Raw genomic sequence first — 21,299 nt, forward strand, 5'->3', positions numbered from 1 at the left:
TCTTATATGTATATTCGAGCACCAACGGTCTCGATTCGGGTCGATAGTTCGGGCGCCATATATTTGTAACCGGCAGGGTTCTGTTCGCTGTCCTTGGCTCGTGGTATTACCAATAAGTATGCTCCTGATACTTTAACTTACCTGGACAGGACGACGAAGACCTCTCCAAGAAAGGTTACAAACTATTTCCCAAAAAGCTCGTCGGTCTCAATAATGAGATGAGCATTAGGCGCCGAGAGGTTCGGGTGTCTCGTCTCGAAAACCTCACGGACGATCAGACGGTCATCCAGACCATAACGCACACAAACATCACTCATACAAACAACGAAAACACACTGAATTAAATGACACTATACTTATTTATTAGAACACTATTTTGAAAAAGAAATAGCGAAGAGGAATGGATACAACACTGAACACTGAGGATATATATCAATTTTAGTCGCTGAAATCACGCTTTGCCCTTTTCGGGTAATATAGCCCTTTATATATATATATATGATTACGATTGAGATATCACTACAAATTCTTCTCTCACACCCTTGACACACTTGGGGGGTAGCACTGGGGGAAAGTTGTCTGGATCGTCCCACGATGAATCCAGTTGTTACGCTGAACAGTCCTGCAGCGTAAAGGTGAATCTTCAGTAAAGTAACGAAAAGAAGATCTCCACAGTGGAATACTGATATTGGAGGGCGCGTATATAACTTTTTAAACGCACAAGGTCTGCGTTGGGGCTAGTTGGGGCTAGCCGTAAGAAATCGTCCTTCACCGGCTAAATAGCTTGGGCCCCTTCACAAAACTTAACCAACGCAACGGGCGTGGTGGTTGCGTACAACACCGGAGTCGAACTCCCTGAGCATCCAAGCTCAAGCTACGGGTTGCAATGGTCAACAGAAAAGTGTTGGCAGTTTATTTCAAAAATCACTCAGTTACTCACCTGTATGCACATACAAACAGAATATAGAAAACAATTTATGTTAATTTTAGCCAACTGCCTATAATGCACTAGACACGGCGATAACACTGGCGTGAGAAAGTACAGATAACGAACTACGAAAACTGTGAGGCTGGTGCCACTTTGGCTACTGGGACATCTGGTCAGCCCGTATTTCTCTAATCTATTATAATGTTTCCATAAGTGATTAAAGAAAGCACTTAATTCAGTTCCCAATAACTATAGAATATATACTGTGCATATAATGAGTCAGGGAGAAACACTGAAATGGTTAGTCATTCGCTGAAATGTTCCCACCAAAAGCAACGTTTCAAATATATATATGAAAAAACGATGAAAGACTTCTTTGTCCAATTGTGTGGGAAAGAAGCAATTCCCACCAAAGAAAGAACTTATGTGCGTTGCAGAATAAAGTATAAATCGAAAATAATAATCACAGTCTTTACGAAATATACAGGGCGTCCACAAAAAATCCTTCTATAACCTGGTAGCGGTTATACTATGAGGCCACTTAAAATCCGTTGTTTACAGGGATCGCCCGCATACAATTACTGCTCTACAACACAATATGAGGCCTGCGCTGCTATTACCACTGAGACTCTGCAAAGGGTTAGAGCCAATTTGTGACATTGTATGGCAATTTGTGCACAACAAGATGGACATCACTTCCAACATCTTCTAGCACAGTTCCAGCATTGTTTTACCTGTTTCAGGAAGGTGACTTGAAGCGAATGGGTTAATTTAGCTGCAGTATCCCTTGTGTGAGTGTTGCACTCCTTTCTCTTGATATCATTCATTTGTCAAAGGAGGAAGGATGGTATGCCATTGTCGCCCATCAGACGAATGCTGGGATGATACATCTCAAATAGCTGTCTTCTACATTTTTAATCCCTTTCCGATAACATAAATAGTATTGCTCACAAGACCAGAACATTCTCTTGTCTCGTCTCGTCTCGAAAACTCATAACACAAGACAATAATTCAACGAAATGAGATAAGGGAACAGTTTACAAGCCGAGACGACACCTGCAAATGAATAATGATGCTCACCAGCCGAGGATATTTATTTATTTAATCAAGAAAATGACACAAGGAAAGATTGGGTCTCTATTCCAAGGTCACACCGACCCTTTAGGTGAGTCCAGGACTGGAGAAAGAAGAGGCCTTGGCCTGAGAGAAGGGACCACTCCGGCATGCATCCGGGGGGGACTGAGGAAAACCACGAGAAACCTTAGTCAGAATGTCCCGTCGAAGCAGGGTTCATGCCCACGTTTGTCCTACCCAAATGCTGTGTTGCAGGCAGGCACGGCACCCCTACACCAGAGGCTTGGTACAATATAATTAATCTGTCTCGTTTGAACTCATCTGGAAACTGGCTATTCTGTTTCTAGACAACAATTGAATAACGAGACAGGATCTAAGTGTCGCAGAAAGTAGAATTGAATTGTATTATTCAAAGTTGTCTAAGTACCAAGCAGAATACGTTTCTAAGGAGTTTATAGCTTAACATTGTTGCTTCTGTCTTAAAGCATTCACATGGTCGCAGTACAATTTTAACTTGTATTGCGATAACTCATGTTTATTGACTTTTCTCCTCCTCTTCTGATAGTAACGCCACTGACTTGGATTGACGTTGCGTGTGATCCTTCTTCATATCCTTTATTGTAGACGTCCCTTCCATTCTCCTCGGTCCAGGATACTTCAAACTACACACTATTTCCTCCATTGTTGTATAACAAAGACGTGGCACCGTTGCATTTTTCTTCACCGTTGGGCGCTACACCAGTGTAGAGCCCAAACGGTTGGTCCAATTCCGAAAATTCGAACATTTTAGATTGAGAACACATACTTTCCAACAAAATTGGTCTCTTTATCATTTTTTTCGTATCTTCAATAGTTACCGAGATAGCCTATGTAAGCGGACTTATGGGACACAGTGTGTATATATATAATGTTATCCGTTTGAAATAATATTTTCGTTTGCTGGGAAAGTTTTATATCAACAATTTCGTTTTGTGAGAAACAAATTTCGTTGGAATCATTTGAATGGCTTTTTAAGATCTAATTCATTTCGATCATTCTAAACTTGACATTATTACTGAAAACTTTTTTTTTTTTTTAATTTAATCTGGTAACACTAAAATCAACAACATGATGCGATCATCCTTTTCTCAGTATGACATTATAGTTTACCTTTTATGTCGGTAGAGTCTAAATCGCAACATATCTTTCATCAAAGTGAGCAGGAAAAACAACCAATCATATTTTTCATCATAGAGAGAGAGAAAGAAACCACCAATCATAATACCAAAATTAGGTAGATCTCAACCGAAAACTTTTGATAAGAACTTATCCGAAGTTGGTATCAAACAATTCAACTTACCATTCTCAATTAAAACTGCCAAAATTTTAAGAGGTACCTCTGCTCAATTCAAATAATGACCTTGAATAGCATATAAGTGGATTCCATCAAAAAAAAAAAATATATGGATAGTGGCACATTCGAAAATTTTTTTTAAGCAACTAATTTTAAACTTATACAACATTCACAATTAATAGTGCCAAATATTTAAAAGAAAAACCTCTGGTCAACCAACCAATATACCAGAGCCAAACAAAACTAGTATTTGACAGTAGCGAGTATACGCTTTCACTAAGGTATTCGTAACTCTGCAAAGAGGTTAGGTTCTGAAGAGCACTGTTAGTCAAAAGAAATAATGTGGTCTTTCACCAAAGGTTCCCGGTATATCCATTTTAGAGTGAATACTTAAAGACAGAGATTGTGGGTCAGTTGTCTAAATTGTTCTAGAGGTTCATAAGGCTCTTCAGCTATCCAGTTTCAAGGTCTCAGACGTGTCTTAGTGAGGACCACAACCCCCAATTTCACAATTAGTGTGTGTTGATTTTGGGCAGAAGTGTCGCCATTAGGTACCATCTTAAAATTTTCATGTTAACTCTTTTACAATTTTCTATTAATAAGAGTATGCTGAAACCATCTCTTGCAAAAAAACAGGCCAAACTTCGTCAGGAGATCTGTTCAGTTATATTGATGCCCATACTACTGTTACGTACATGGTGAGTCTCTGAAGGATTCAACGCCGTTCTTAAATTTGTTAATTTATCGTTGTACTGTCCGCTCACTTATCACATCCCTATAGAATACCTGGCATTCTTGTTCCACTAGTGTTTGCTTCCAGTTTAAACTCATCAAGTTTACGGGTCCGTATAACACTGTTTGAGTTTCCCCTTGTTTGTCCTGCTCTGTGACGTTCCCATTGTGGCGACAACCAGCAGGCTGCAAGAGGAAGCACTCATTAACACGAGAACTTCCTTTCTTTTCTTCACCTCGAAACGAAAAATGAAGAGAGCGTCTGAAGAGCTGTCACGTAGAAATCCTACAGAACTTTTTTAGATACCTAATGTTTACGTAACAGTATTCTGTCTGCTCAAGAGTACTGCTGAACAGGACTTTGGTGCAATAGCATCCTCACTTCACCACAATACAATACCAGGATTTTGTTCTTCTTTCCAGGTGTTGTGTTTCGGTGCACTCAGGTCTGGTGACATCACCATGGGCCGCGTCTCAGGCGGTGAAATGCGGATATATCACAAACAGTTATGTAATGTTGAGTGTTTTGCAATCCCTACACTTGGAATCACTTACATGTTATTATCACGACTAGATCACATTTATTATTTTTATTATTTCAAATTTGTTGATTCCTCGGCTAGTTCCTGGTACTGATGTTGGAATATTTATGTATTTTCGGCAACCATAATACTTCTCTTGCAACTCAATCAAAACTTTAATATAGTTTAATCATTGTTTCATTAATAATTTGAACCATTAAACATTACTAATCTAACAATAATATACGAAACTATTAATTGCTTACCTTGGAAGGGGTGGTGAATAAAATTTTAGAGTAAATTTTCTTGAATAATATTTGAGAAATGTTTTTTTGACTGCATTCATTTGGAGTAAAGTTTTTGTGTTTATAACAAAAAAATCCATTCCGTCTTTTCTCAATTCTTCTCTGGTCTATAGAAAAGCACGCAACAAAAAATGAGGCTTGAAACACGTAAGTGCCTAGTATACCCACTGCAGCATATATGCAGAAAGACCGCAATGAAGGTAAAACCTGAAATTAAAGAATTATATCTAATACTTACTACAATTGGCAATTACAACATTTGTTAAACCACAGAGTTCATATAAAATCTGAAACCAATGAAGCTACTGTTTTGTAGCACGATATTAAACAAATATGTTACCAGCAAAATGAACCAACAGACTAACTAAGACTCAGGTACTTCGAACAATGAGTCCCAGTGGTTCAGTGACAGCAATTTTCTCCGAAATTTATGGTGAGGTTTATGGTACATGTACACGGTTGGTCCATTCTTTGCAACAAACGGTCTGTGTGGAAACACTACCTCCGTAGAAAGTAATAAAATAGCACCAACATTTTATTTGAAGGGTGATCTGTTCTGAATGGTTTCCGCAAAATTGGGCGCTAGTTAGCTATGCAGGAATCGAATACCACGCATTGAATTAAATAGGATCCTGTGCAATGGGCACATGGTCACCCGACTTCAACACAATGAACTTCTGCATATGAAAAATTTTGAAATCTTGGAATGTATTCTATAAACAATTAGAGACGGAATCATCTTTGGAAAAGAACAGCACCTGGCAAGATTGCTCTTCATGCTTGTATGTTTAAAATTCAAAGAAACTTATGAAATGCTGAAGGAAATGGGGCAATCCAAATGAAATCGACCAATTTCCAGGTCAAAGGTTGCTGACAAAAATCCATTTATTTTTTAAATTTTTACCTAAGATTGTACCAAATTCAGGGAGTTGAAAACGGGTATTCATTTATTTTTTAGCCGCGCAGGTTTGTTTGTAGCGGCCTTTTGTATAGGCGCCTGAGCGTATTTTGCACTATTCAGAGGATTCCGTTAAACGCTGTAACTTTTTAGGTTTTAAAGATCGATTATGAATTCAAACCCAAACCATATAAAAGATAATAGAATGGACAACATTCTGTGTTCTGTGCACATTGAGACGTACTCAGAACGTCGAAAGAAAAAGCTCTGAACATTGAGATTGGAAACCTAGAAATGGCCATTTTGGGATGTACATTTTAAAACGAAATAAATGAGATTCGCCTTCAATTTTTAGTCTACATAGAGACTTCATAATGGACAACGTCCCAAACAAGTTTCAGATCTGAGAACTATACACTTGATTTTTTGGAAATTTTTTAAACATTGCAAATTTTCGAAAATCGTGTATTTTCATCATAAAATATCTCAGGAAGGAGAGAAGTGAAAAGTCTCAAATTTGTACAAAATAGACGATAGTTGTTCAGTAACAAGTGAGTAAAATTGCATCACGGAACTTGAGTTACAAGTTGTTGCAATGATGTGAAATTCGCGATTTTAACAACTGAACAGATAGTATCTCAGGCATACAATTTATCTATGTTTCATCAGAAGAAGTGCAATCAAACAGCAAGAAATTCGAGATTTGCTGCTTGAAAAGAATTATCAATGCCTCATCATATCATAGATTTGTACCTCTGATGCAAACACAAATCAGATGTTATGAATACTCACAATCAAATAAATTTACTGATTGCAGTACTTCAGTACTTCCAGAATATAGCATGTTGTCATTTGCATTTAATGATACCGTAGCCTGTATTTACGACGAGAAATTGTGGTTTGGGAGAATCGAAGACATCAGTCAGGTAAATAACAATCTTTTTGTTCACTTTTTCCATCCCTATGGAAAGAACCAAAGAACCTCTTTTAAACTATCTACGAATGACAAAGTGTGAGTGCCGATTACTAAAGTTCTCCGGAAACTCACACCCAGAGTTCACAACTTCTACAGGTCGTACTTTCAATACAGTGCCAAACTCTGTACACAAATTAGTCAACTGTTTACCTCACTGATGTATTAACAGCAGCGCTATAGGTAGAAAAGAGGTAACAGAGGAGTTTCGTTTTTGTACAAGATATGATTCATAAATTATGCATACTTTACCTATTAAACATTTCTCTCGTGTTATTTTGACTTTTGCTATGAAGTTTATATCCACGGCTCATTGCGCTTCATATATTAAGTCTTAGTGAAGAAAAAAACTATAACTCAGAAACTAATCAAGTCTCAGTAATGCAATTTTACTCACTTGTTACTGAATAACTATCGCCTATCTTGTACAAATTTGAGATTTTTCACTTTTGTCCTTTCTGAGATATTTGATGGTGAAAATACATGATTTTCGAAAATTCACAATGTTTAAAAATTTCCAAAAAATCAAGTATATGGTTTTCAGATCTGAAACTTGTTTGGGACGTTGTCCATTATGAAGTCTCTATGTAGACTAAAAATTGAAGACGAATCTCATTTATTTCGTTTTAAAATGTACATCCCAAAATGGCCATTTCTAGGTTTCCAATCTCAATGTTCAGAGCTTTTTCTTTCGACGTTCTGAGTACGTCTCAATGTGCACAGAACACAGAATGTTGTCCATTCTATTATCTTTTATATGGTTTGGGTTTGAATTCATAATCGATCTTTAAAACCTAAAACGTTACAGAGTTTAACGGAATCCCGCTACAAACAAACCTGCGCGGCTAAAAGATAAATGAATACCCGCTTTCAACTCCCTGAATGTGGTAGAAACTTAGGTAAAAAGTTAATAAAAAACTAAATTTTGCCAGCAACCATCATTGGTCGATTTAATTTGGATTGCCCCAAATGTGTTAACAATAGTGGTGGACATACGATGATATTTTGTATTAAAGGACCCTAATATTTATCAGTTCTCCAATTGCTCCCAGACTTTATGTTGACTGCCATTTCTAAATACATTAATCATATTGCTAGTATACTCTTTCTTTTAAATCTGGCTTCTCTCATTAGTACCAAGCAGGCCAAACCGCTTAGCCAGTTTTCGCCTTCGGCATGATACACACTTACGAGGTGTTCAATCCGATGTCCACAAACGGGAACCCATGTGTAATGCTCGGAAGCTGTACAACAGGCACCTGACAAACGAAAGGTGGTGGCACGTCACTACATTAGATAAAGAGTATGTGTACCTTTCCAATTGTGGCAAACCAAGAGCCATCACATACAAAGTTAAAGGCGCGAAGCGCTGCATAAAAAAATGTGTCCGAGTATGGAAGAAAGACTTCCCGAGATGATTCATTGTGGCTCCTGACTACTGTTACTACTATTATCGAGGCAAACTGAAGGATTCGCAGGGTGAAGACGAACTACAAAATCAACTCGCAGTACTGCCAGGAGATCATAAGGACAATCTATGAACAGGCGCTACGAAAAATGTACAGAAATGAGATCAAGTTTGTTCCCATTCATCGAGACAAAGCTTCATCATGAACTTCACGAACGTTCCTCGCATTCTACCAGGACATCAAGGAAGCTACTGGAATACAGAATATATCTTTCAATGAGAAACGTATGACGTCTCCAGACGAAAGTTCAATGGACTTTTGTGAATTTTGACTGCTTGCAAGGGCTTTGGGCAAGAGATGTGTTGCCAAGCCATCGTTCGGAACCAGGGGAAACACATCGAGCACTGCCACACCTGGAGGCATGTACTTTCGTAACTATTTAAGTACAATTTGGTAACAGCTTCCGTAATTACACACTGGCATTATATTTGTTCTCATATTTTATATTACACTGTGTGTTGTATATTTTTGTCTTCCTTCTTTTCTGTCTTATCTTATATCTTTATCACAAATCTTGTATACTTTGTCCACTATTCCAATTTATTAAATTCTCTCTCTCTCTCTCTCCTCTCTTCTTATCCACTGTGCATGTTTCCATTTCTTCGTAATATTTCTTCCCTTCTTTTACCTTCCTACTCTCTTCCATGCCCCGTTTTGCTCACATGTTTATGAACTACATTGTTTCCTCTTTAACCTAACGTTGTTCCTTTCTTCTAACCTTTGCCTCCTGTGTAATATTACATTATTCACACTTAATTTTACACACTATCCCTTCATCATTTTGTTGTATATCACTTTCTTTTCTCATCTTCCCTTTCACCAAGTCCAATATTCTCCTACATCCTTTTACATACAAAAGAGGAGTAATATGTCTTACAAGCAAGATATTAATTTGATTAACTATAACACGTATACCGCGCGCTCGGTGATAGGTATAACAGCTTGCAGAACTCAATACCAAGAGGAAGAATTCCTGAGTCATAAACTATGCTGTAGCTGGTCGAATCTCTCGTCGAGTGAGATGGAGATTTGGAAGTTACCAACATGGTTTGAGGCACTCTTACTATATTCACGCAAACCTGGACAAAGTAAACTTACAGTACTTTAATACTATCTTCGATCACGTATTGCGCAACAACAGAAAACTGGCAAACTGCAGTTATTTTTCTTCTGATTGCGCCAAAGCTCGTCGTTTATTTTTTTCTCTTTACGTAAATCGAAAAAAGACGCACAAGACCATACCGCTTCAACCGAGTGCTATTTAGGGCACTGGATCCCATGCCGTTCTATGTTCACAAGCAGCAATGGCTTGATTCCTGCTTCTATACTTGTTTATTCAGTAACAAAACAGCGAACAATGTATTGCAGAGCAAAGTGTAATAACATATGGATTGAAAGGCCTCAAGGAAGACTTTAGAATGGTTCTAGTCAAGTTTTGTTTTGTTTTGAGTTTACATCTCTCAGAATCGGGGTTGTGTGAGACTTGGACCTACAGCTCAACATAAGGTATGAGCTGTATGAGCTCCCAATGGGAATTGAAACCGGGTCTCACGTGCCAAAAGAGGGGACATAATTCTTTATTCACGAGGATCTTACTTTACTTGAAAGTTTCAATCATCCCATAGACCACGAAGACCACCAAATTCAGGGTTGTGTCTTTTATGAACAAGTGTTTGGGACAGAACTCAGAAGCTCACGGCGTGCAAAGCTGTGACTGAGTAGAGCTAAGCAAAGCCTGCCACTGACCGAATGAATACACCAAATCTAGCGATCACTATTCTTTACTCGATAGCTATTAGATTCAGATCCTGCCAGCAGTTACCGAGAAATTAAGTGATCCTGCCAGTAATAAATCGAGCTGACCCTGTGTGTCACCGAGCTCGGCCACCAAATATAGCTACTTTTACTCCTTAGACAATGGACTACTCGCTCACCAAATATGATTCAGATCCGACTAGTCGTTACCAAGAAATAAAGTACCGTACTACATGCAAATTAAACCGAGTTTGTCCGAGCTCACATACAGCAATCTATTTCTTCGACGATGGACTACTTGCCCATCAAATTTGGTTTAAACACGATCAGTAGTTTCCAAAAAACAGAGTACCACATACACACACACACACACACACATACAACGGGAGCTAAAAATTATCTATTGTCAAGGCCTACAAGCTTGGACAATTATGGACAATTCTGAGTATCCCCAATTACGGATACACTTTAAAAAAAATGAAATGAAATTTTGAGTTTTACGTCCCATGGTTATGCCGGTTAGGCTAAAGGAGACGGTGATGATGAGAGATGAATGAAATGGTGGAATGAAGAAAGTGGGAGGAAACGGGAGAACCCCGAGAAAACCCACGCACACGGTGTTTGTCCACCACAAAGTTCACTTGGCGGAAGCAGGGTTTGAGCCCGGGACCCCAAGCACCAGAGGTGAACGCTCTACCACTAAGCCACCGCGGCCCGCACGGATATACTTAGTATGTTGTCATGATTTGAGAATGAATACGTACCGTGGTGCTCCCAATAACAAATGCATTGAAGTCTGTGAGAGACGTCACTGTTATTGAAACTCCTGCATGCTTCATTGTCAAGCCCACTCTTTCTTCCAGACTTTTCTTCTTTTCTTGATCAGTTAAATTATTCCAACATTGAACTATGACAAACATATCATCGATCCCAATGCCAAGAAGAAGAAAGGGTAAAATATTGTGGACAGGCCCATAAAATACGCCACACAGAGAACATATTCCATAAGAAACCAAACACGCTAATCCAATACATCCTATGCCCATCAACGATAAGTAAGCCTGTGAAACAGATAAAAATACATTGAAACATTAACACAGAAGGACTCTTGCATTTTATGAATTGGGGAAATCCAGAAACTAAGCTTATACTATATACTAACCCAAGCGAAACAATAACATGTGCACAAAACTTTCATTTTAATTAGGTGTTCTAACAAAGGCATTAATTCTATAAATGAAAACAATATGAACCACCTAGATGCTAAAACTAGTAAACTTAAATTTACAAATTTTGCACAGCAGTCACAAATTCATAAAAGGTAGAAGTACATTAGAAGTACATTACAATACTGACTACACGCTACGTAATCACCGAAAATTCTCTGTATTTGATCACGCCGAAAAAAGAAAAAAATTGATTAGCACCTTGAATCTTCCTCTTCAAAATTTCAGTGTGTAATAGTCATCTATGCCTACATTAATTACATTTCTATTAGACAAAAGAAAATTTAAAGCAGAAGTAAAGTCATCTATTTCAAACTGCTTTATTGCTGTCTATATTCAATTTCTTACACTCTTAAACGAGGGAATTTTGAAGCATTTTAGAACTGCAGTCTAAAACTAATCCATAATTTAATAATAACACATATTGTGTAATATATAATAAAAGCTAAAATGCCTGTTTTTTGCACAGGGAGAATAGGTTCATAGAAAAGACCTGAACCCCGTTTCCTTTTAGAATACGTATTTCTACAAAAATGTAATGGTAAATATCCATTAGATACTCTACTTCTGGCGTAAATTTTGAAACACCTTATCCGTCTAGAATTATGGTTATCTGTGTTTAATCGTCTTCATGCACTTGAGTCTCTTCTTTCCTTTAATTGTATCATGAAGTTCTCGGCGAGACAACCAAATTAATTTTATTCATCAAACTACGTAATAGACAGAAACAAAAGGTACAACTCTTCACAAATTAAAATACTCTAGGATAAGTTGCTTATATGTCACTAACAAGTAATCTCTCTGTTTCAAGGTCAATAAATGTCATCATTCAATAATGCTTCTCGCGCGCACTTGTTGATGCGGGAGTATAGGAAGAGGTTTACGAGATCTTATTTCGTAAAGTTGACGGAAGATTAAATCTTTTGTGATTTTTTCTAAAAGTTTACAAATTACAATGTGTAAATTGATGATATCCTTTTGTATCCAACTTTTTATGCCTCTAGAAATATTTTATCAGAAAAATAAACACACTGCTGAACAAAACTGCACTTAATATAAAAAACATATCTACATGTGACGTTTCGATCTTCTGGGCAAGATCCTCATCAGACGTACACTGGGAGATACAAATAACTACTCAAGTATATATACACCATTAATCTCCCTAGCTGCTCTCTCATTGGCCCGTTCAAAGATTTCCACATTCTCTTCTACATTCTTGTTACAAATTTTGGTAATTCTTTCTAACATATTTCTTATGAAATTAACTTTTGTGCTTCTATCTACATTACTTTTCTTATTACAATAAATACCAGCACTTGCAAAATGCTGGTATTTATTGTAATAAGAAAAGTAATGTAGATAGAAGCACAAAAGTTCATTTCATAAGAAATAAGTTAGAAAGAATTACCAAAATTTGTAACAAGAATGTAGAAGAGAATGTGGAAATCTTTAAAGAACAGCTGTATGAGAATGGTTATAGTAAAAGGGATATCGTTAAATCATCTGTGGTCTCTGGGAAAGGTAAAAGAGAGGAGGAAAATGAGGGGGTATGGAAAGGCATTGTAGGGCTAGGAGAAGATACCGAGATTTTAAAAAAGATGTTAAAAAAGCAAGGGGTCGAAGTGTATAGAAAAGGTAGCAGAACGTTGTTGGACATGGTCAAAAGCAAAGGGAGGAAGAAAGAAAAAAAAAAGAGATCAGAAAGGTGTCATTTATTGTATAAATTGTAAGGATTGTGATATGAAATATATTGGGAAGACGGGGAAATTATTGAAAGAAAGAATTAAACAACATAAAAGTGATGTGAAATATGGCAGAGAAACTAGCGCAATCTTTAAACACGTAAAAGAAAAAGGACATGATGTCAACTGGGAAGAAGTTATTGTGCTGGAAAGGGAAAAATAGTTGTGGCCGAGAAAGTGGAAAGAGGCTTGGTGGATAGAAAAAGAAGGGGATGTAAACTTAATGAATTGGACCAAAGGTATCACCACTAATAAAGAATGGAGAAATATTATTGATATATACAGAAAAATGTATGTGAATTAATGTATTCAATGGTTGTATGCTACTTGTTGTTTCTTTCTGGTAGAATGTTATGTTTTCACATTGGTCAGTTCAGATAGATTTCCACGCTTCTGATTGGCTGTTTGAACGGGCCAATGAGAGAGCAGATAGGGAGATTAATGGTGTATATATACTTGAGTAGTTTTTTGTATCTCATAGTGTACGTCTGATGAGGATCTTGGCTAGAAGATCGAAACGTCACGTGTAAATGTGTCTTTTATATTAAATAAGTGTAGTCTTGTTCAGCAGTGTGTTTATTTTTCTGATTTGATTTGCAAGACGTATGACTATGATTGTGTGTCAAATATTTTATATTTTTGCAAAACTGTAGCGCTACACATTATATTCATTATCAGAGGTTTAGGTGCAATAAATTGCTACTTGTAATTCTGTCGTGTACAGCATACTATAACCTAAACATAAAAACTAATATATACACTTTTATGAGAAAAAACAAAAAATCAAATTCAAGTTGCTGAATAGTGAATTTATTGATACGAGGATTTGGGATACTTTGCACGCGCATTACTGCAATAACCACCACAAAATTATGAAAAAATAATTTCATTCTAATAAACTGACTATAGAAGACGATTTCTACAATGAATTTGAGTTCCTAACATATACTTCTAACAGAGACTTCTGTCCACGTTTTTAGCGATTTGTACCATTGTGCAACGTGTGTCACTGTCTTCCTCTCGCTCACTCGTGTAAGTTTTTTCTGCTGGTAGGAAGTGCAATCAAGCAGTTAGATTTGTATTTTCTTGAATTAAAACGAATTAGTTTGAGAAGTAGTACTTAGTGTAAATCTAGAAGCTTCTGAGTTCATTGTTCTGACTTACATCTTAACTTCCATTTTTGATGATTTGTCAGAACGCAGGGCAGATATTGCTCTCCGTTCGGCAGGTAAAATATAAGGGTTGTTTGGAAGGTATTTGGGATCCAAAATTTTCCGCAGCCTCTTCCATGTCCTTCACAAAGAGATGGGAAGATGCTACAATCACACCAACATCCTATCCGCGAACCACCCAATTGGTCTTAACCATCTATAATAGTCTACCACACCACACTCACTCCATTTCGCACACTTTTTTTTTTTACAATTTCTTTACTTTTATTACAGTTACTTTTTTCTGCATTATCTCCCCATTTTTCATTATTATTTATATTTATCATTTACTTTTCATTTTTGTTAACTTCTTCCTTTTTCCTTCATAGGTATGTAATTTTCCCTTCCTTTATAATCTCTTTTCTCTCCTGCACTCTGCTGGATCCATCAGTCTCATTACTTTCACCTTTCTACCTACTTTCAGTCTGGTAACGCTATCATGTGACCTTGCATTTCAACATGGCATACATTTGGATGCTTTACCGTTACTTCTTTCTCCTTGATTTCTTTCTCCCTCCCATTGCGAATCGAACCCGAGACCCCGTGCACCTAACACATGCGCGCTAACCACTAGATCAGCAGGAAGAGTTTCGTGCATATGGAACGAAGTTGGGGCTATATGTATTAACAATTAATTAACTAATGCTATGGCCTATGGAACCCACAGGTTCAATACCGCGTTCACAAAAGCTCTCCATTAAGTTCTGTCCTTAGGCAACTGGATCCAGTTTCTACTAGTGGTGGGCACAAAAACAGGTTTTTCGGTTTTTCACCGAAACCGGTTATCGGTTTTCTCCAAAACCGGTTCCGTTTTTCATCGGATTCAGTTTTCTTCAAAACCGGTTCTGTTTTTTTTTTTTCCAAAATTTGTTCTATTTCTGACCAGAATAGTGTTTCGTTGTTCTCCGGAAACCGAATCCGTTTCCACAGAAATAGTTTTATGTGTTTTCCAAAAGTTTTCACCGAAACCAGAAACCAAATTCGAGTTTCGTTTTTTTAGAAACCGGTTTCTAGTTTCTCCGAGATCCATCTTAATATTCTCCTCGCAGCTGCGCCTAAGTCTTCTTCCTAATGGTCTTTTTCCGATTGGATTTCTAGTTAAACTTTTGAAAGAGTTTCTACTTTCTTAAATTCTAGTTACATTATCTGCCGACCTGGGTACTAACATGATTCTCTATTTCCATTATTATTATTATTATTAAATATTACGCTAGAATGAATGTTATGCTATCGAATTTCAAGTGCGAAAGAACGTGCCGACTTAACTGACTGGAAAGACTGTTTAATTTCAATGGAGAAAAAAACAAAGAATGATATAGTAAAATTAGAGGTGAATATCTGAATGGTATACATAAAAGTTATACTGTCTTATGCAATATTAATTTCAAATTATTTTTTTCCCGAGATAGATCTTCGAAAATAGTCTTCGAATGAAGAGTGTTTAAGGTATAGTGGGAATGTTTGGATTCTAATGTAAAGTGTACATTTTATTAATAAAAAGTAATTTAATTACTAAGTAATAACATTATTTCACTTGCAAATTCAGCTATGAAATAAAGAGTGAAGATATTTCGAGGACATGAGGAAGTGGAAGCACAATTACATTCAACAATGAAAAAATAATAAAAAATAAAATGAAACAAAACAAAAATACAATCCGCAACCAATGTTTCTTTGAACTTACCCGTTGTTCTACCACATTGAAGCGACCAAGCATGACTTGGACATACACAAATACAATCATGAAACTTATAGTAAGTTTCTTCGCATCGCTCATTATAGCTTGTCCACTAATGTCACCAAAACTGAAAATTCAAAACACATAAACATTACGTTGAACCAGTTAAGAGGCCAGTACTCTCAAACATGCAGCATACAATACACACATAAATCCAAGCAAATGTAATTTGTGCAAGTGATGTTAAGACAAAAGTCTCCAAAGCATTAGCGAAAATTAATTAGAAAAATTAATATACGAAAGCATTCAAAACAAAAATTATACCATTGTACACACATCCATCTTTACGACTTGCCATGTTGAGAAAGGGTAACACTAACTAAAAATGCAATCCAAAAATTATGTTACTTATCATGACGTTAATTAATTCAGTGTTGGGACATCTACCTGGGTATATCTGCATGTCACAATCAAAAATCACTCATTAATTTAAATGAAAACACAAATGAATAAACATTCTGACAGAATTAAATGCACACTATACATTCAATCACGCATATAATAAAAATCTTTCACCAATTTTCCACACGAATACCACGAACCTTGTCCCCACGTATTGAAATATACTTGAAAAACAGGAAGGTATACCTCCACCTTAGATACCATCGCCAAGTGCAAATTTCGTCTTCATTCCTGCATTCTAGTATACTACAAGATATAACCACCCACCCACCCGCAAAAACAAACAAACAAACAAAAACAAACAAACACAAACACAAACACACACACACACACATATATATATATATATATATATATATATATATATATATATCTCAGGTGGGTGTGCAAAAGATGTTAAGTCACAAAATGTTACTTTTGAGAAAATTCAATTTGAAAGTTTGAAAATTCGACAAAAATCAGAAACTACAATATATGATTTTTTGTATATTTTATTTCAATTAATATTCCTTTGTGCACATTATACTCAGTTTTTAGTGCTTAACAGCTTATAATAAAAAAGTTTTAGATTTGTTTTTAGGACTATGTTTCAGAACTTGTGGACTTATCTGACTTCGCACTTAATACAACTTACAGCACTTGTGGACTTATCTGTTTTTGCACTGAATGTATAGACTTATGTTACACTGTGGATAATGCTATAACATTATTCTAATGGAACAGAGATTAATTTTGGTAAAAATATATTACATTTCTGTTACAGTTTCGACGATTAGCTCTGTCTTCTATAGACAAACATTACATACTCAAGTAAGCATGTAATGTTTGACTGTAGAAGACAGAGCTAATCTGTCGAAACTGTAACAGAAATATAATATATTTTTACCAAAATTAATCTCTGTGTGTTTGCTCAGATTAATTCTATAATATGGTTAATGTCAGTTTACTAATCGTCTTTATTTGGACTGTTTTCTGTTTTATCAGGAAATACATTTCGAACAGAGGATGCAGTTTTAATGACCTGTAAAACTCATGAAATACAGGGGATACAAACGGAAGCTGGTCCAAAAGATCCTTCTTGTTTTCATTGCTGATTGCTATCGGTCCATTGTAGAGACGCATTGGCATCAAAACACTTGGCTTTCCCCTTCTTGAAACATCCATAGTTTTGAAATTTTCACGACTATTGTGTGTTGTCTTGTAAAATAATACACCTGGCTTTTGTTTCTCATAGCGTAACTACTTAATATGTCTCCACAGAAAACGTTCACCAGCACCGTCACTCTTGCGAAATTGAATAGATTCTGTTAACACACAGGAAAAATCGTAGAAATCTTCAAACATTTCACGTACTACAAATTGGTTTTTCTTCCCTGCTTGACGAATTAATTGAGCCCAGTCATGGGGATGCTCGACGTTACCATTAAAGTTTTTCTTCTTTTTCTCTATAACACTATGATCTGTATCACATTCCATATGTGTATGACCTGGTATTAGAAATTTGTGGTCAATAGTTTCAAGGTTCGTAGACTTCTGTAAAACTGTGAAGCACCTGGCTGCAAAGTGGGAATTGCGCTTCTGTCCAGCACATGAATCGGGGTACATAACTACTTGATTCACTTCTGGATTCATATTTTCTAATAGAAAATGTTAAACACATGAGGCGATATCATTTGCTCCTCTTCCACCGATTCCCTCATGCCACACAAAACAAACAAACAAACAAACAAGTTTGATTGTCACAATCGTGAACTATAAGATTAAATGTCCATAACTGTCTTTTGTAAAATGATACTGAGTTCTGTAAAAAGGGATTTGGAAGACAATGTTGTAAGTCAATTGTGATGGTCTTGCGTGTAATATTCCTAGACAGTTCTTTGTCGGAAGCTTTAGAGTTATATGCCACTTCAGTCTCTTCATGAAATTTATCCAACTGTGTTTTTATGGAAGGATCTGCGGACAGTTTAAGTTGAAGAAATAACTTATCACTGACTTGACACGTATCTACGTGCGGTTTCTTTATTTTCAAGTTGATTTTGTGGAATTCACGGCCACACGGACGTCTTTTTACGGGAATCCCATTGCATATTCTCTTATACTCCTCATATAGTCCCGAAAGTGTCACGTATGGCAGTAAATACTTTTTACTGGAGTCTCGTCGGGAATAATGACTTTCATATGAGGGAACTGATTGAAAGTGTTTGCGAACCTCTTCCAGTTCATTTTCAGACTTGGTGTTGGAAGGTTTGTGGGTTCCTCGGCTACTAATGTCTATAACACTAGAGAGAGAAAAACACACATCTTTTGAATTACAGACTCTATGAAGCTTTTGCTTTCACCGAAAATACACAAGAAGCAACTTTTACACACTTCATGTCCTTTACCCGACACTTCGATGTGATACAAAACTGTCGCTTGGCGATAGTGCTGCTTTTCAAAATCTTTGTCTGATTCTGGTTCTCTGCTTATTAGCAATATTCAGCAAACTAGAAATATACATTAACTCTTCGATTATAATCACCAAGAGCCCAGTAATTGTCAAATATATTTCTAAACACTTCTTCTGAACACAACATTTTATATTTTTTTCTACACTCTCCGGGAAGGTGAAATGTACGAGCTAGAACGCATTTCACTTCCGAAGTAACATATGATTGACCTATATTTCTGAGACGTTTTCTCGTTTCACGAATTTTTCGTGTATCGTATTTCAAACCTCGTGATTCCTTCCGTCCTCTATTTTCACGGGACCTATCTTCCACAGGTACCTCGCTTTCGATGTCAGATGTTCCTGGTTTCTCTGATAAATTTTGCAGATCTGCACACTGCCCGAGCACGGTAATAGATGTTTCCCCCCTCTCTCTCACTACTATCTTCTTTCATCACTTTTCTCTTACCATTCTGTTTCTTGCGTCTCGTCCTATGACTTTTAAGCTTCTCTTCTGGTTCGGATTCTGTTGATTCGGATGCAGAATCATTCCCATCAAAATCCGGGTCTATTCCTATTGTTGCGCATTTGTGTTGTTCATACAAATATTCAAATAGAAATAGAAAACAGAAACAGAGTAAAAGGATTGTATTTGTTTCAAACAAATACTACTTAACTTCTGAATAATATGAAAAACCAATATAATTCGAATAGTGAATAAGCAAATATTTTACAAGCTCGTTTTACCTTAACATATTTCACATAACTTTATTGCTTGCATTTGTTTCATTCACACGATGGAAATGGTTTCAACAATTAAGTGCAGTGCAAAACATGTTAAGTCTCATTTTAGAGGACTTACCTTTCTTTTTACACTCATATATGAATGGACAGAGTTGGGAAAAACATGTTAAGTCCACTTGTTACGGACTTAACTTGTTTTGCACGAAATAGAATCAGTATGTCAAACATGACTGAAAACGCACGGGTTTGTAACATCATTGAAAAACCTGATAGGACTTAGCCGAGTATACACAATTGTAGAGAAAAATTTTCTTATTCAGGTAACGTGAAAAGCTCATTTTTGACCATTTTGGACTTAGCATGTTTTGCACACCCACCCGAGATATATATATAGTGTTCGAAGTGGAAAAAAAGCAGAGGTGGTATGTTTTATTATGATTTTGACTCAACATACCGGCTATTTAAATATTGTCTTGATTACTGAAAAACCAGAAACGGAATGTCCTCATTACTGAAAAACCAGAGTCCCAGAGTCGGTATTGCATACCACCGCATACCATCTCACTTCGACCACTGTATATATATATAACTTCCGATCCTACTTTTTGACTCTGAAAACAGTAAGCATATACATCTATATAAAAATGAACGTAGCGATGTCTGTTCTACAATGCCTCCTAGATCACTGGACCGATTTTAATGAGTTTTAACACCTCATTTGACTCTTACCTAGCTTAGGTTTCTATCATGTTACTTTGATTAAAATCCTAGGGGATTCAAAATGTATGAAATTAAAGAAAAAAAGGTATCTCGCAATTTCTCAACTTAGGAAGAGGAAGCTTGGTATAGTAATTTCTCATTAAAAACAAGCGGACCGTGATCTAGCGTTCTTGAGAATTCACGTTTTAAGGGGTGAAGCATCTTTTACATACATGAAAATGAATGTAATGATGTTTGTCCACGAACTACTTCTACCTGCGCCAATTTTGGTTATTTTTGGTGCAGGCAAGCATACCTTGGCCTCATTTATATTTTAACACATTTTCGGCAAGGAAGTGAAGTGTGATAGGTATAACGCGTAAAAATATGTTTGACAGCTAACTGCTCCTTGACCGCTGTACCAATTTTGATGATTTTTGGTACACGAGTGGACCCTAACCTAGGTTAGATTTTACTGTAGTACATCTCTGGTAAGGGGAGGAGAAGGCGTGACGGAGTGCCATGTAAAAATATTCGAAAACGGACGATATTAATTTCTAATCTATAGTATTTGGAGTTACTGAGATTATTAGTAACACAGCTGACGATGCTGAAGTCCAAGTTCAGCCCCATCGGTACGGGCTGGAATGGGAAAAGGTGGCATGTAAATAATAACAGAAAACGTTCGATATTAGTGCCCAAGCCATGAGATGAATGGTGAAACTGTTAATGCTGTTTAGGCCCAAATTCATCCCCCATGCGTATTTTAACGAGAAGAAGGGGTTCAAATACTTTACATAAAACTACTCTCCTACCATTTCAGCTAGTATATATATATATATATATATATATATATATATATATATATACACAAAATTTTACAGGCACGATTTTGCATCTGAGTATGCCTGTAGCTGGTTGTTTCTTTAATTTACCCCCTTCTCCCGCATCCATGTTACCTGTTGAAGTATTATGCTTGAGCGAATCCGTTCTTTTACTACTTCAATCGTAGAAGTTCATTTTTTTCGGTTGCAATATTGTGTCATTACTGTAGATATTTAAATTATAAGTACGTTGAACTTACATCAAGTCCAGTAGATTCTAGCAAGCAAATCAAA

General features: G+C 36.6%; 1 protein-coding gene across 1 annotated transcript in view; it reads right to left on the bottom strand.

Annotated features, from left to right (window-relative positions):
* Positions 1–21,299, bottom strand: part of LOC145676546 (patched domain-containing protein 3-like) — a 90,155-nt gene that overhangs the window by 30,119 nt on the left and 38,737 nt on the right. Inside the window, exons 7-9 of the mRNA XM_081747377.1 lie at positions 15,855–15,975; positions 10,753–11,049; positions 4,855–5,100 (exon numbers count right to left, since the gene is read on the bottom strand). Of these exons, the coding sequence (XP_081603503.1) occupies positions 4,855–5,100; positions 10,753–11,049; positions 15,855–15,975 (664 nt within the window). The remainder of the gene's footprint in view (positions 1–4,854; positions 5,101–10,752; positions 11,050–15,854; positions 15,976–21,299) is intronic.

Source organism: Thermobia domestica, unplaced genomic scaffold, assembly GCF_964235325.1.
Source record: "Thermobia domestica unplaced genomic scaffold, izTheDome1.hap1.1 HAP1_SCAFFOLD_208, whole genome shotgun sequence".
Taxonomy (NCBI): Eukaryota; Metazoa; Arthropoda; class Insecta; order Zygentoma; family Lepismatidae; genus Thermobia; species Thermobia domestica.